We start from the raw sequence: 14,443 nt of genomic DNA on the forward strand, positions 1-14,443 counted from the left end.
TGTATTTATTAGTTTTGTGGGTCTGTGTAGATGAAACAATGTATCGTTAGTGTGACAATAACAAGTCCTACAAACAATCTTAGACATTGTGGCTGGTGATTTTTATATAGTATATGGTTAAATAGCTCTGATTTTATTAAACTACTATTAGAAGTTACTCTATTGTTGAACGTTGACACTTGTTTTCCCTTTTCCCTCAATATTGTTCTGCCTTCACCTTCATTACTCTAAATCATAATTCAAAAATAAAGAAATTGTATTATACGTTCAAATTTTCCCTTTTTTTTCTATTACACTTTTAGCTAACTTTCACTTTCTTATTCCAAGTCATTCTTCTCAGGCCGCTCCTTACAGGGCAAAGGCTCTTGACAAAATAAACAAGTTTTCATTGTTACAAGAATGAGAAATTTCATTAGTGGGGAAGATGGTGACAGAAGATATAGGATATATATATATTTTTTCCAGCTGAATTTATTTTGTGGCTCTATTATTATAGATGTGAGCAGTTTTGTTTGGCCCTTTTGTGTTGGAGAGTTAGATTTTTGAAAGGTCTGTTGTATTGTATATGTTACATACAGTAGTTTTTGATTAGATTTTTTTTTCCTATATATTAGATTTATGATATGTTCTTATATCTGTGCAGGTTACCTATATCATAGTTAGTACATTAAATATTGGGCAGCACAATGGCTTAGTGGTTAGCATTACAGCCTTGCAGCGCTGGGGACCTGGGTTCAAGTCAACATCTGTTTGTATGTTGAGTTTGTATGTTCTTGTGTATGTGTGGGTTTCCTCCGGGCCCTCCGGTTTCCTCTCACACTCCAAAAACATAGTGGTAGGTGGATTAGATTGTAAACCGAATTGGGGACAGTGAACAATTTGGCAAGCTCTGTGCAGCGCTGCTTAATCTGTGTGTGCTATATAATTAATGGAAATTATTATTATTATTATTATTATTATTATTATTCTTTTAGATATTCACACTTGTTGGCAGATTCAGACACATAGGGTAGAGCATGGTGATAACGTAGTGTTTGTTGACCATGTAATGACACGTTCATCTTTCACCATTGTTGTAAGGTGCAGATTCTTCATAGGAGTATTAATTTAGAGGTGAGACCAAAAAGTGCAGTTTACAAAATGCAGCCAAACCACATAAAGTAACCAAGACTTTTGTGACATTGATATGTGGTCATGGTCACTACATTATAGTCTTCCTTGATACTAGAAGTCCCTGCCTTCACCTTGTGCTTGGAAATGGCAACCCTTACCATCATGGATGACTTCAATGTGAGTACTCCAAGCTCTAGCCAAGGTGGCCATTATATTTTACATACTAAATGCACACAGCGGAATACAGAGCTTTAGGTCACCTGCATACAATGAAATAATTCAATTCTCATCACTGGCACCACTAGAGGGAGCTAAACACATGCTATATTATTGTGGAAAATAATAATATAATACCAAAAAAACTTTTCTGTCCGGCACTGGAACACACTTTGCATTGACGATGGGTGAAACTTCTTTATGGGTCCAAGAGTTACAAAAACCTGTACATTGATGCAGTGAAATCGACACGTTTCGACGCACAGCTTCTTAGTCATGAGATCATGAAATGCATTGATTTCACTGCACCATTATACATGTTTTTGTAACTAATAAAGACTGTTCTCCCATGCAAAGTGTGTTCTAGTGCCGGACAGAAAAAATCTTTTGGTGTTGCTCATTACATGTGGACTTCGGGGTGTTTCCGTGCACCACAGGTGTATGATTTGGGCCCATATCGACCATAAAAAGGGTGAGCTAGCTTGCATTTGCTTTTTTTTGGTTATATTATTGTTGAGATCAGTGAATAAATGTGCATTGGGAGTTGTAGCCAAATTGCCAGGTAGCCCAAGCTTAGTTGATGCCACTAAATGAGAGGCTTAATTTTACATAAGAGACGTTTGCACCTCATGTATGCCAAGACAAGTTTTCAAAGCTTAGTAATCAGTAGACTGATTTCTTAAAAGTCTATTAAAACGACTAATTAAAAGTCCACTCAAGCAGACTATAGTTGAAAACTATAAAAAGTAAAGTTTATATCTCGACTAAAGTTCGGAACTGGTGGAGTTTGCGAAGGAGCCTCTTGGTGAATATTGGCCCCCCAGTTTGTCTAAGGCTACAGTCACAAGACTCTTAGGGGACATATATACGGCAGCCGTATATACATCCCTCATAGGCCGGCAATGGGCACACTGAGCGGTACGGTTCCGCACCAGGGGAAAAGATAGGACGTGTCCTATCTTTCCATATATTACAGCACCCTGTGCCATGTATCTATGGAGAGTGTCAGGGGGAAGCAGCGCTCACCACCGCCTCCTCTCCTGTGCCCAGACGTGTGTAGCATGGCGGGCACACGTTAGTGTGAATGTAGCTTAAGACTGTGTAGTCTAACTCTGCATCTCCTATTTGTTGCCTCTGTTTATAACAAGAAAATGGGGCACATTTACTTACCTGGTCCATTCGCGATCCAGCTTTGCGTTCCCAGTTGAGGATTCGGGTCTTCTGGCGATTCACTATGGTAGTGCGCCCGATGTCCACTAGGTGTCGCTTCTGCGCTGAAGTCCGTCGGAGTTCACTGGAGTTCACCGTCCTACCCTGGGTGCAGGTAAGCGCGTGTCAAGCGACACTTTTTAAAAAAAAAAAAAAATTCTGCAGTTTTTCCGAATCCGTTGGGTTTTCCGACGACCACGCCCCTGATTGCATGCCGGCGCCGATGTGCCACAATCTGATCGTGTGCACCAAAAACCCGGGCCAATTTGGCTCAAATCGGAAAAATTCGGGAAACTCGACGAAAAAGAGCGATTCGGGCCCTTAGTAAATGACCCCCAATGTGTCAAAGCTTTGTTGCATTTGCATAATTTTTGGCACACAACACTTTTCTTATGAGGACGTTCCCCTTTCAATAGGCTACACCCTATTTAAACTTGGATTAAAAGTGTTCAAAAACTCTTGGTCTAAAATCCTTTGTCTTAATCAAATTAGTAAATCTTCCCCAAATTGTCTCAATCTTTTATCTTTTTTTTTTGTGTCCTTTATTTCAGCTTTTCTGTTTAATGGGGCAGAGGCCAATCAAGTTCCGGTTCCCCCCCTCATAAAGATTGCCTTATTCTGAGTCAATTAATGCTACTGAAATCCTTCTCTGTGGAGCTACTGATGTTGTATTGCAGCTTAATGAGCGGTCGATATCACATACCTATACTGTGATATAATGGTAGTAACAAACCACACTCAACGACGACAATAATTGTTCCTCGGCCTGGATGTGATTTATTTTAAGGGTCTAATCGAGCAAATTCTCAATTGTCTTTAGTTTTGCTTCCTCGTCCCTTGAGGCCTTAGGGGGATCTACATACCTGTTTGGTATGAGTGTTGTCAGTCCTGTGTAGCAGTGTGTAGGCGATAAGTCTTATCTTCAGCTGCAGACTATTACTCCTCCCTGCTCGCTGCCTTCGTTCGTGGTTATCTTCTTCCAGTTAACAAGCAAGATCATTTGGCACTTTACCCTGTGGCAGTCTATAAGATGGTCATTTTCTGCACTATATGACTATATGGGCAGCTGTGAAGTCGCTGTGTTTTATGGAGCACGTTGCAGGTTTTTTATGATCTTGTTATCTCTGACTTTTATCAGTTTGTACAGTAAATACTATCGAGGACCTGCTTCATAACAGCTGGCTGTTGACCTGTTCACGTCTGGCACCACCCATCCGTCGCATGACATCACTATGTAAAGCAAGCCGGGCTAGTCCACCTTAATGTTATTTCAAGGAAGCTGTGTCTACACCTTGCCGCGTCTTGGCTGCCGGAGAGTTGTACAGTAGCTGTCAGGGATGTGATGGAACATGGAGTTTTTAAAAAGGGTAGTGCCCTCCTCCGTTTCGGGTGAGGTGGTCTTGGATGTAGGAAGCACCTTGCGGGATAGTGCTCCAAGGCTCCTGAAGATGAGACGGGTGAGCCTTCTCTCTCTAGGACAGACCATAGACGAGGACCATGAGACTAATTTTCTGGTGCACAACTTGAGTAAGCTGAAAAGGAGGGCTCAAGGTACGTCCATACAAGGAGAATTATTTGTGTGTGTGTGTTTTTTTTTTTTTTTTTTTTTTTTTTAATCTTGACTTGTGTTTCATAGACTGAATTTATTATTAGTTGACTTTTTCAGTTTTGGTTTTAGCTTTTTGTTTTATGTGGCGTTCTGCTCTTATATATCCCATCATAAATTGCGGTTATAAAGCATTCGCGTGCAGAGGACGGAGAGCAGGCCGGGTCCTGAGGTCCTTGCATGCTAAGCAAGTGAGGAAAAGTACACCTTTTGTAAGCTCATCAATCAGTCCTACTTAAACACTGCTGTGGGAGGGAAGTGTTTGCTTTAGGTGGATTTTAAGATTGAGAATCAGATGGACATTTAACACCCTTCTTATCGGTTTCTTTCTTAAGCGCCCTATTATTTGCAATTTATCAGCCTTGTCCTCGTGTTTCTAAAATGACATATGGGAAACAAAGTTTTAACAAAGTTAAGAAATAGAAAATAAGTTGTAAAACACAATCTTTAGGACTAAAAATAAAAACGACATTTATTACCCACAACAAGGCCACGATAATATTGTCAAAATGAGGCAGCCAAGAACTGTGAGTTGTGTGTCAAGGACAATGATGGCTTTGAGAAAAGGGTCAAGTAGCTCCTAGGAAAAGATAAATGATTGAGAGGTTTTTAAAGTGATAATATATATATATATATTTTAAGTCTGTGTTTGTGACTTGTTGTTTGGCTAAAGTCTCGACCACCTTGGCCATGGATAGCGGGAAAGGGGAGGAATCCATTTGAAATCCAATGTTGGATCCTTATCTGACATGACGTCTATTATTAGGGAAGAGTTGAGAGGCCCCCATCAACATTAGATTGTTAGCCGTATGCATTGAAATTGGTTACTTCCAGCAAAATGCATTTGGAGGGTATGTAATAAAAGAAGGATTCATTTAATTTTGATATACTGTATATTAATAATGTCTTGGAATCTACATATTCCTATATATTTTTCACTTCAATCAATCTTCATTCAAAAATGTTAAGAGTCTTTTCCTCATTGAAGTTTGGTTGATGTTTTAGACTAAAATTGTATTTAAAAAAATTATTATTCATCGTTTGTTCAGGATTTCTCCAATTGCCTACAAATAAATGGGGGATGAGCTGCAATTCCAGACAGGAGGGGAACCATTTCCGAGGGGAAAATTGAAGGTTTCCTTTTGTACAATCCTATTCCAGGACATATTGGGCTCTGCTCAGGATGATTCAGTTAAGACATCAGTGGGACCCATTGCGTGTGTTTGGTTAGTATGTAGCCTGAGCACAGCCTAAAAAGGCTTCCCCTCCCATTGTGCATTGTGATTGTTCATACTGATCTTTTTGTCCTATAGCAATTAAGGATTCAGGATTCATCTTTTTTTTTGTTTTGTACTATACTCGAGGAAAAACAAAGACTCAAATAGACCCTAAAATTCCCTCTTTTTCTACTTTCTTCTACCTAATAAAAATCACCTACAAAGTCATATGCAAATAAGCAGAGAAGAGTCTTTTTTTGTGTGAAATGAGTCAAGTCTCATAGCTCTATTTTCAGAATTATGCTTTTGGGTTCATAGAAAAGGCAAGATTCTAATCTTTCGGATCACATCTGACTACTTTTTTACTGAGGGAGGGTTCCCGGCCATGAGTGCACACTTTTTATATAATGTATTTTGGAGATCTGTTGTGTCTTGCATACTGTATATAGGCAACTTGAGATTCTTGCTATTTGCTTTAAAATCAGTGGGATAAATTATACACATTCTTACCGCTGTGAAACTCATTGTCAAGTCCTGCTGGCTTCCATATGGCTTCACAAAGTTATAGAAAGTGATCAATGGAGAGACGAACATAGCGACAAGCTCTTAATAAAGACTTATATGTTTACTGTAAGTTATGTGATTACACCCCCCCCCCCTTCCCCGTAGATATACACTGTATAGTATTAGCAGCTGAGTGATTATATATTTATATATATTGTAGATCCCTCAATTTATAGACAGATGTATCCGTATTCCCCCAGCAGCGACTCTTCTTACGACGCGGGTTACTTTCTATCTATCACCTTGATTTGTCTCCGCAGCTCACTTCTATCTGCAGTGTCCGAAATATCTGCTGTTTGCTGCATTAGAAATCTGCCTCAAAATACAAATTGAATGTATTTGTTAAAAAGCTGCATCCACAGCAAACCTCTCTTGTTTACCCTGTTAAAAATCCATAGACTTAACTTCTTAATCCCGTGCAGTTATAAAATGTGATGTGCACATGAAAACTGAAAATGCAGCTGAGCAAAGCTGGAGGATCTGGCAAGAAATTGTTGACGCACTCATTGCATAGACAGATTCATTTCTGTACTGGCAGAATTTTTTTTTCAAGTCCTCTGTGAATATCTATCTATGGATCTAGCTGTGCTGCATATCCGCCATTATTGCCCATCAAAGTGTTGACTTTGGAAAATTTGCACAAATATTCTATACAGTTGTCATCCATCTAAAAAAAAATAGTCCACCGGAAAGGGAGACCTACTCTGCTGTGAGAAGTAAAGTCCGGAGAGTGAGTTTCCATCTCTGTGATTGGCTTATATATAAAGCATATGGAGAGAGGTTGGATATATATATATATCTCTATCTTCTGTATCTGAAATTCAGGAACATATATACAGTACTTGTATCAGGACGCTACGTGGGCCCCATGTAAACAAAACCCAAACATTCATATCTAGCTACTTGCGTGTCTGATTAAGCACATCGGGCTCACATCTTGCTGCGTGAAGGCGGGATAAGACCCTGTCTTCACTGTGCATGCGCTGTACCCACTACTTCAGCATCACTTGCAGCAGATTGCCTGCACATGGAGCTCAGGAGGGAAGGCAAGTATAACAGTATTCATTTTTTAATTGGGCCCACATAGGAACCTCATACAGGGCCATTAAGGGTCCATAAGGACCTGTGGGTGGCTTAGTGCCCTGAATGGCCCTGACAGGTTCCCTTTAACAATTTCAGGACTCCACCCAACCAGAAGTTCTGGAGGTCACAGGACCCACTTCTTCCAATGACTGGCCTCCTCCGACCAAGAAACAACACAGGATGGGAAGTCTCTTGGGTAATGGAAGTGACTTTCTGGATCTATGGAGACCACTTATCGGATGAAGCTCATATTCATGAAAAGTCCCTTTAATCATTTTTGCTGAATGCTCCCTTACAGCTATTCTTCCAGACTTCTCAGTTCGTGTGATCTTGGTGGATGAGGCCCAGTAGTTGCAACCAGACTCTTCTTTTTGGGTTTATCTGTGATGGGGACTGTATGTTGATTCTCTAACTTCCTCATCTACCGTTCCTCAGCACAATCTTTCACAGAACAGTTGGAACATTGTTATGCACAGATAACATGACCATCTAGTGCCATCCAAATCACCAGGTTTGGCCAACTTTGCTTGTCACTGTAGCCACTGTATATTCGATGTGGCTCACAGTTGCCATTGTGACTTATCCCCAATCCCCTGGTGTTAATGAGTTTATTGCACTGAAACATATGGTTTTACATTACAGCTTCATTGTAAGAATCTGTTTTAAGTCACTTGTGTGCATTTTATATAGAGGCTCATTGCATGGTCCATTGGATATTTGGATATGTTATGGACGTGTCTTCCCAGAGGCATTTCTTGAGTGTCCTTTAGATGTCTTGCACCAGCACTAGTTAGATCCAGACATCCCATTGTAGAGGCAGTGGTATATGAAAGGTGTACATTTAGGTAAAAAGAGCACTATGGCCTTGGTCACATCCATTTACTGCATACTATATTTTTTTTATTTTACTGTTCGTTGTTATAAAAGTTCACAGCCCCAGTAAAGCGTACAGCATCACAACACATTATTGTCTTAGGCTCAGTTTACCCCAGCGCTGAGACTTCTATTGGTCTGCGCCGTAATAGAAGCACAACAGCGAAATGAATAAACGCCTATGTTAAAAATGATGGTCACCACATGAAACTAATAGATCCCATTGACTATAAAGAAATATAATAAAGAGCTTCTATTCTGGGGGTTGTCTTTTGTGTAAGAAGAACTCCACATGTGAACTTCTGCTTTCTCTTTATCCTGGAATATAAAGAATAGTAAAAAAAAAAATTAAGATTTGTAGCAAAATCATAAGATATAGTCCTATAAAATGGAATTTTTCCTGTGAGGAGAGTAGATGTAAACAGCGATCTGTGAGAATGACGTGAACCGTCCCTAATAAACTGTGACCTAATTATGCCGCCGGTAACGAGCATTTACCATGGTCTGTGATTGAGCACCAGTGATTACAAAGGTAATTTTCCATCCTCCAGGAATCTTTATCCTCTGGGTATACGGGATTATATTGTGAACACCTGGTCTATTCCTTACTTTTAATTTAGTTTTTATAACACTGAAGGAGTTCTCTCTTGTTCTTGGATGTGTACCAACTTACAACCTGAGTGAGAATTATTATATATGTGTGTGTATATGTATATATATATGTGTATGTATGTATGTATGTACGTATATGTGCATGTATGTATATATGTGTTTACATGTGTGTATGTATGTATTTTTAATTTTTTTTTTCAATTAATTTTCTTGTCATGTCCTATATTGAATACATCATCCAGTCCTGGCATTTTACAAGTCGTTTCTTACGGCCCACAGCTTTATAAAATGGTGGAGTGAAATAGGACGGAAATTATATTTTGGGTTTGATTGACAACTGGGTGTTTTTCCCTTCTCCAAATGGGTGTGCCCTTACAGAGTTTGGAATTGCATGGTGTTAGGCCTCAAGCATATGCTTGTATATTTGGGATGTGTGCTAGCCGATGTTTATTTTCCCGATGGCACATGTCCCCATGTTTTTCTATGTCCGCAGATGTGGTTTCAATGCTGCCGTGACTGTCCATGCCACAGACTATAGAGCAGGGTCTTGTTTGCAGCTTAGGCAGTCGTTTTCTGCTTTCATAGGCATAAGAGGTCTTCTCATTGAGACTCAATGGCACCCGGGCATCCCATGGGGCAGTGGTGGTGAACCTATGGCATAGGTGCCAGAGGTGGCACTCAGAGAAATCTCTGTGGGCACCCAGGCTGTCACCCTAGCCCAGAGTTTGCTAGACAGGACTCAAGGCCTCCTCCTGTAGTCCAAGGAAACCCAGGACATTCCGTGCTCTGTTCTATTTTGAAACACATCCTGGACCTGAGACTACTGGAGGAGAGAGAAGGGTGGACACAGCTGGGTGACCATTAGAGCTAAGGATCCTGGCGCTGTGTTTCTTATTGATCAGGGGGACCCTGGGGAAAAGCTAAAATGATACACAAAATTTCTTTCTACTGTATCGGTATCATCACTACACTGATACGATTGAAAGCTCTGACAGAGCAGGGAGCTATAAGTTACTACTGAAATTGCCATATTGGCACTTTACAATAAAGGAGTGGGTACTCTTGTCGTTTGGGCACTCAGTCTCTAAATGGTTCACCATCAATGCCATGGGGGGTGCATGGGCCTGTTTTTTTATGGCCTGAGGGCACACAACGTTCGTGTACACAAGGCCTTAGATTGTGATGGTAGAAGTTTCAGTTGATGGAGTGGCGAACATCAGGACACATATTGGTGTTGAATGGAACTATCAGTATCTTTTTTTATTTTTGATTCAATCGTGAATAAAATTGGTGGTCATCTCTAGTACAGCATGTATCCAGGTGGGATCCTTTTTTTCCTATTCCTCGAGGAACTAAAGTCTCTCTGCCGTTAATTGGAGGAACCTCAAAATGCTTTGTACTAGAGACCACCACTGATTTTATTCATGATTGAATAAAAAATAACATAAATTGCGTTTCCCGGGGTTTGGGTTGCTTCAATCGGTTGCTGTAGATTGATTATAGACATTACCAATGGTGGTGGCCCAAGCATTTCTTACACCTGCTTTTTCCAATTACATAATCACATGAACACCTTCTAAACATTGAACCCAATTCACTATAACAAAAATTACACCATAAAAGTTTTTTGCCTTATCTTTGCTTCGATTTTGAAGGCACCCCTCCCTCTACTGGTGACGCTTACTTTTCAATTTACTCACAAATTTCTATAGGGCAGTGGTGGCGAACCTATGGCACGGGTGCCAGAGGCGGCACTCCGAGCTCTTTCTGTGGGCACCCGGGCCATTGCCCAAGCACAACAGACAGGACTCAAAGAACTTTCCTTCAGTTCCAAACAACTTAAAAGATGCTGCTTTCAATGATATATTAAAGTGATACGTACTTGGCACTGTAGGAAGAGGGGAATGTGTAGACAGGGCTGAATTATCTATGGAGAACCTCCTGCAAGCCCAATGATTCTCTGTGTACACAGGGACACGGGAAAGAAGCTACAATGATGCAGATTTTCCATCTTTTTTCTACTATGTTGGTATCAGGAGGTCAGTGTGATTGAACTTTGTTGAAGAACAGGGAGCAATAAGTTACTGCTTTATTTTTGGTTGGCACCTCACAATAAATGAGGGGCTTTGGGGCTGCAGTTTGGGCACTCGGTCCCTAAAAGGTTCGCCATCACTGCTATAGGGAATATCACCACGGAAATTATTCACCATTGAGCTATAGTAAAGGATCTGCACAGTAGGTATTCCATAGAAAGCTAGGAGATGAAATGGGTCTTCTTTGTTTTTGCCTTAAGTTTTCTACTTAAAGGGATCCACTCTGCAGTGTATTGTTTTTATATTTCCTATACTTTAATTGGATTGCAGAGAACCATAAGAATTTTTTTTTTTAGCTTGGGAATCTTAAAGGAAACAATTTGATTTGATGCAGTATGAACCAAACATACCTTGAGACTGCTGTAGCTACACTGATGCAGGATCATATCTTGTTTAATCCCTGTGCGGAGTGGTTTTGCTGATAAAGCAGATATAACATTATATTAATGAAGCTCTGTTGCTTCTATGACTGGTTCAGCACTTGTACTAGCAGTCAGTTATTCTCTGCAGGAGAGGATGATGTAATCCCTGGGTTGTGCCTGAAGGCAGTATAATCAATTGCTGCACCATCCCCCAGCTGCTGTATATGAGTGATCCAGCTCAGGTTAATTAGCCATGTCTTGACTAACCTCCATGTCTAATGCAAAGCTCCGTGTGTAATGTGTTTATGTAGGCAACCAGCCTGACCCAGCTTTCCCAAGGTCCTGAATGTGATTTGTTTTTTCAACCACTCAGCTCAGGGATTGACCAAGATATGTTCCTGCATCAGTGTAGCTACAGCAGCCTCATGGTATGTTTGCTTCATAATGCATCAGGTTTCTTTTAAAAGCAAAACAATGTAATACAATCTGGATAGGCCCAGAGCAACCAATCAGATTCTAATTTAGCAATTTCCCAGAAGCCTTTAAATTCTGTCTCTTTGTTTTTTTTTGTTTTTGCTATTTTGGTCGTCATTCTCTAAGTCAGTAATTGCAAACTTCTAGTCCCTCTAGTGATGGCGTTCCTGTTTCTAGCACATAGTAAACTGGAGTATTTTTTATTTTAATTTTATATATTTCTTTTCTCTGGCTCCTGAGACTCCCAGTGTTCTGATAGCGCTCTCTGGGAACAAGACCTTGGCTGAATCATCCTGTCTGGCAGTGCTTTTTATATTACTTTTTAAGTAACACAGTGGAAAAGAACAGATGGAGGCAAGCACCAACATAGGAATTGTGAGTATTAAAGTACAAAGGCAGTCACCGTGGAGACATATTGACGGATACCAGCTTAACATATGCCAAGCAACAGGCTTGTTAGGAGTTGATTATTTAACCTGTTGTGGCAGTACAGTTGTGTGGAATATTAATTAATCTGTGCTGTGCACCTCGCAAACATTTGGCTTTCTTCCTGCACTCTCAGGAATATCGCTGATATGCATCAGGTAGGCAGATGCCTAAATCTGCACCAAGAAGGAATTCCATCATGATAAAGCAGGGACACTTACTCATGGATCCAGGCACCGTGACTGTGGTAATCTGCTTATAATTTTTTTTATACATGGCCTCCTTCCTTTTAAAATCAACTTTTAAAATTATTACATATTACGTATTACATATTCTGTGAATATAGGATATTTTTCCCTTCCGTGGTCTGTGGCCTCCTGTTGGATCTCATCAGACACTATCATGAATGTTAGATAAGATCTCTACTGAAATATTCTCAAGTGACAAGACGCGTCCCAGGTATATTCTTTATTTCACGCAGGTAATGTGTTGGCTGGTAAAACCTGCATGGATTTGTGTATATGACCAATGTTCTCTGTCTCATTTTGTGCTGATGGACTATATCACAGACTCTCCACAGAGGGGAGCACAAAACATATCATGACTACTCCTGATGATCGAGGCTTCTGTTATACGGTTATTATGACAGAGGTGAAAGAAGGAGGAGGAGCTTCCTGCTTCTATACATCTGATTTTGTTGGAGAATATAGTGAGAAGAGTTACAGGACAGTTCCTATGTCATTTAGCCACCAGGTCTTACCTTAAAATTTTCTCCCCCCGAAGTCAACCCCCGCTTCTGCAGAGCCTCATAATACACACCGCTGCTGCTGCAGAACATCAGGAAGTACACCTTAACTGTGACAGAACCTCACAATACACACCTCTTTGACTATCTTGTCAAATCCAGGACAGTAGGGAGCTATGCTAATGCACGCTGCTGCAGAATGACCTCAGCTGCTGCAAAACCTCATAAACATAATTGCACATATATGCAGATAAAAAGACATGCATGCACTTCAGCATAATCCTTAATAAATGGTATATACAGTTATTTTTAAAAACACACGCACACATATTTCTCACATACTCAACAATGAAGTCTATCATGCAGTATTTTCACCAGCAGCATCTTCCCATGCAGTGCCCCTCCCCCTTCTCTCTGATCTGACTGCTGCAGGAGTGGCGTAGAGGAGAGGGAGGTCAGGCTGTGCAAAATTGCTCTGAAAACTTATTATACTATTCTCCAGCAGGTAGAGTTGGTACATTTTGTAGTCTCCCATGTGTTGATCTCCTGATGCATCAGAGATGAATGTCTCTCACACTGTGCTTATATGGGTAGCGTTGTCTATAGACTGCTGTACACATTGCCCCTCTTGTGGCTGTGATATCTATGACGCACACCAGTAGTTTATCGCTGATGCAGGACTTTGTTTTGGTGGTCAGAATTCCTTGGCTCGTGCCGCCTGGCACTGGGATCCGTGTTGAGTACATTGGAACGCATACTTTGTCCCATTGCCCTAGTAATGTCTCACTTGGCCAGAACAATTTGTTTTCCCAGAATACCCTGGGATCTTCTTTGTTTGCATGTTACCTTAGAAAATCAGAGAACACCTCGCTAAACTGTCATGACAGCCAAGCCTCTTTTTGGCTAGCGCTCATGTTCAGCATCTGTGCGGTCATTCTGCCCGTGGTCTTAAGATACATTTGCTTGTCCTTTGTTTGAAAGCAACATCCGTCTTGTACGGTTCCAAAGACTTCTGCTTGGCAGCGGTAGTGGGCTGAATGTTGTGTACAAGTCAGTCATCTGTAGATACACAGATACACATGTTTCCTGTGTATTGATGGCGCGTTCAGATGCTTACTGGTGTTATATGGACTCAACCTATTAAGTTAATGGGTTGTTTGTGATGCCTTCAAGACTTTTTAGATGTCAGAACTGGAATTAAGAGTTTAAAGTAGGAAAAGTCATTTGTCCTAGCGCCAAGCATACTATTACTCATAACTAATGCCTACTCTAATCTAATCCTCTGCCTAATTTTACATAAACACCCATCAAGTATGTAAATGCCCATAGACATATGTACATGACTACGAGACAGCACCCATATTCTTTCCATTGGCTGCTTTATAAACTAAGCCCATTGAATGGTCATCACTCTGGATAGCATGTCCAGCACAGGACGTGGTGGTGGAAGGAATCTGTAGATCCTTCATTGGCGCATCTGCCCATTCAATATTTTGCATAAGGTGTTACTGAAAGTAGAGGCTTAATGTCACCCAGGAGCTTCGTACTTTGGAAATATTGGAGCAGGTGACATGTATAAAAATGGGAAATAAATTATGGTCCAATATAGTTTGTATTAGTGTTGATACTCCTGATTATTGTTGGCCATTAATTGAACTTTACCCTATAGGATTCCTCCCACTAAATCAAAATCCAGACTTTTTTTTTTGTACTGTGGTTAATGAAGACGCTTAAACATTGCATTGGATGGCCTTGACTTTATTTCCCATCTGGTGGCTACATGACGCCTTATCTTGGATGTTGGATAGAAGTTTATTTTGCACCCGTTTTTTTTTTTTTTTAACTTGTGA

General features: G+C 40.5%; 1 protein-coding gene across 6 annotated transcripts in view; it reads left to right on the forward strand.

Annotated features, from left to right (window-relative positions):
- The window catches only part of FRYL (FRY like transcription coactivator), a 193,419-nt gene that overhangs the window by 45,176 nt on the left and 133,800 nt on the right, over nucleotides 1–14,443 (forward strand). For 3 of the 6 annotated variants that reach the window (XM_072124529.1, XM_072124555.1, XM_072124603.1), the window contains exon 1: nucleotides 3,658–4,089. The exons of 1 other annotated variant lie outside the window; for it this stretch is intronic. In XM_072124529.1, the coding sequence (XP_071980630.1) occupies nucleotides 3,888–4,089 (202 nt within the window). In that variant the 5' untranslated portion in view covers nucleotides 3,658–3,887. Of the gene's footprint in view, nucleotides 1–3,655; nucleotides 4,090–14,443 lie in introns of those variants that run through there. 2 more of the 6 variants (XM_072124539.1, XM_072124546.1) reach the window with 2 other exon arrangements.

Source organism: Engystomops pustulosus, chromosome 1 (assembly GCF_040894005.1).
Source record: "Engystomops pustulosus chromosome 1, aEngPut4.maternal, whole genome shotgun sequence".
In the NCBI taxonomy this organism is placed as follows: Eukaryota; Metazoa; Chordata; class Amphibia; order Anura; family Leptodactylidae; genus Engystomops; species Engystomops pustulosus.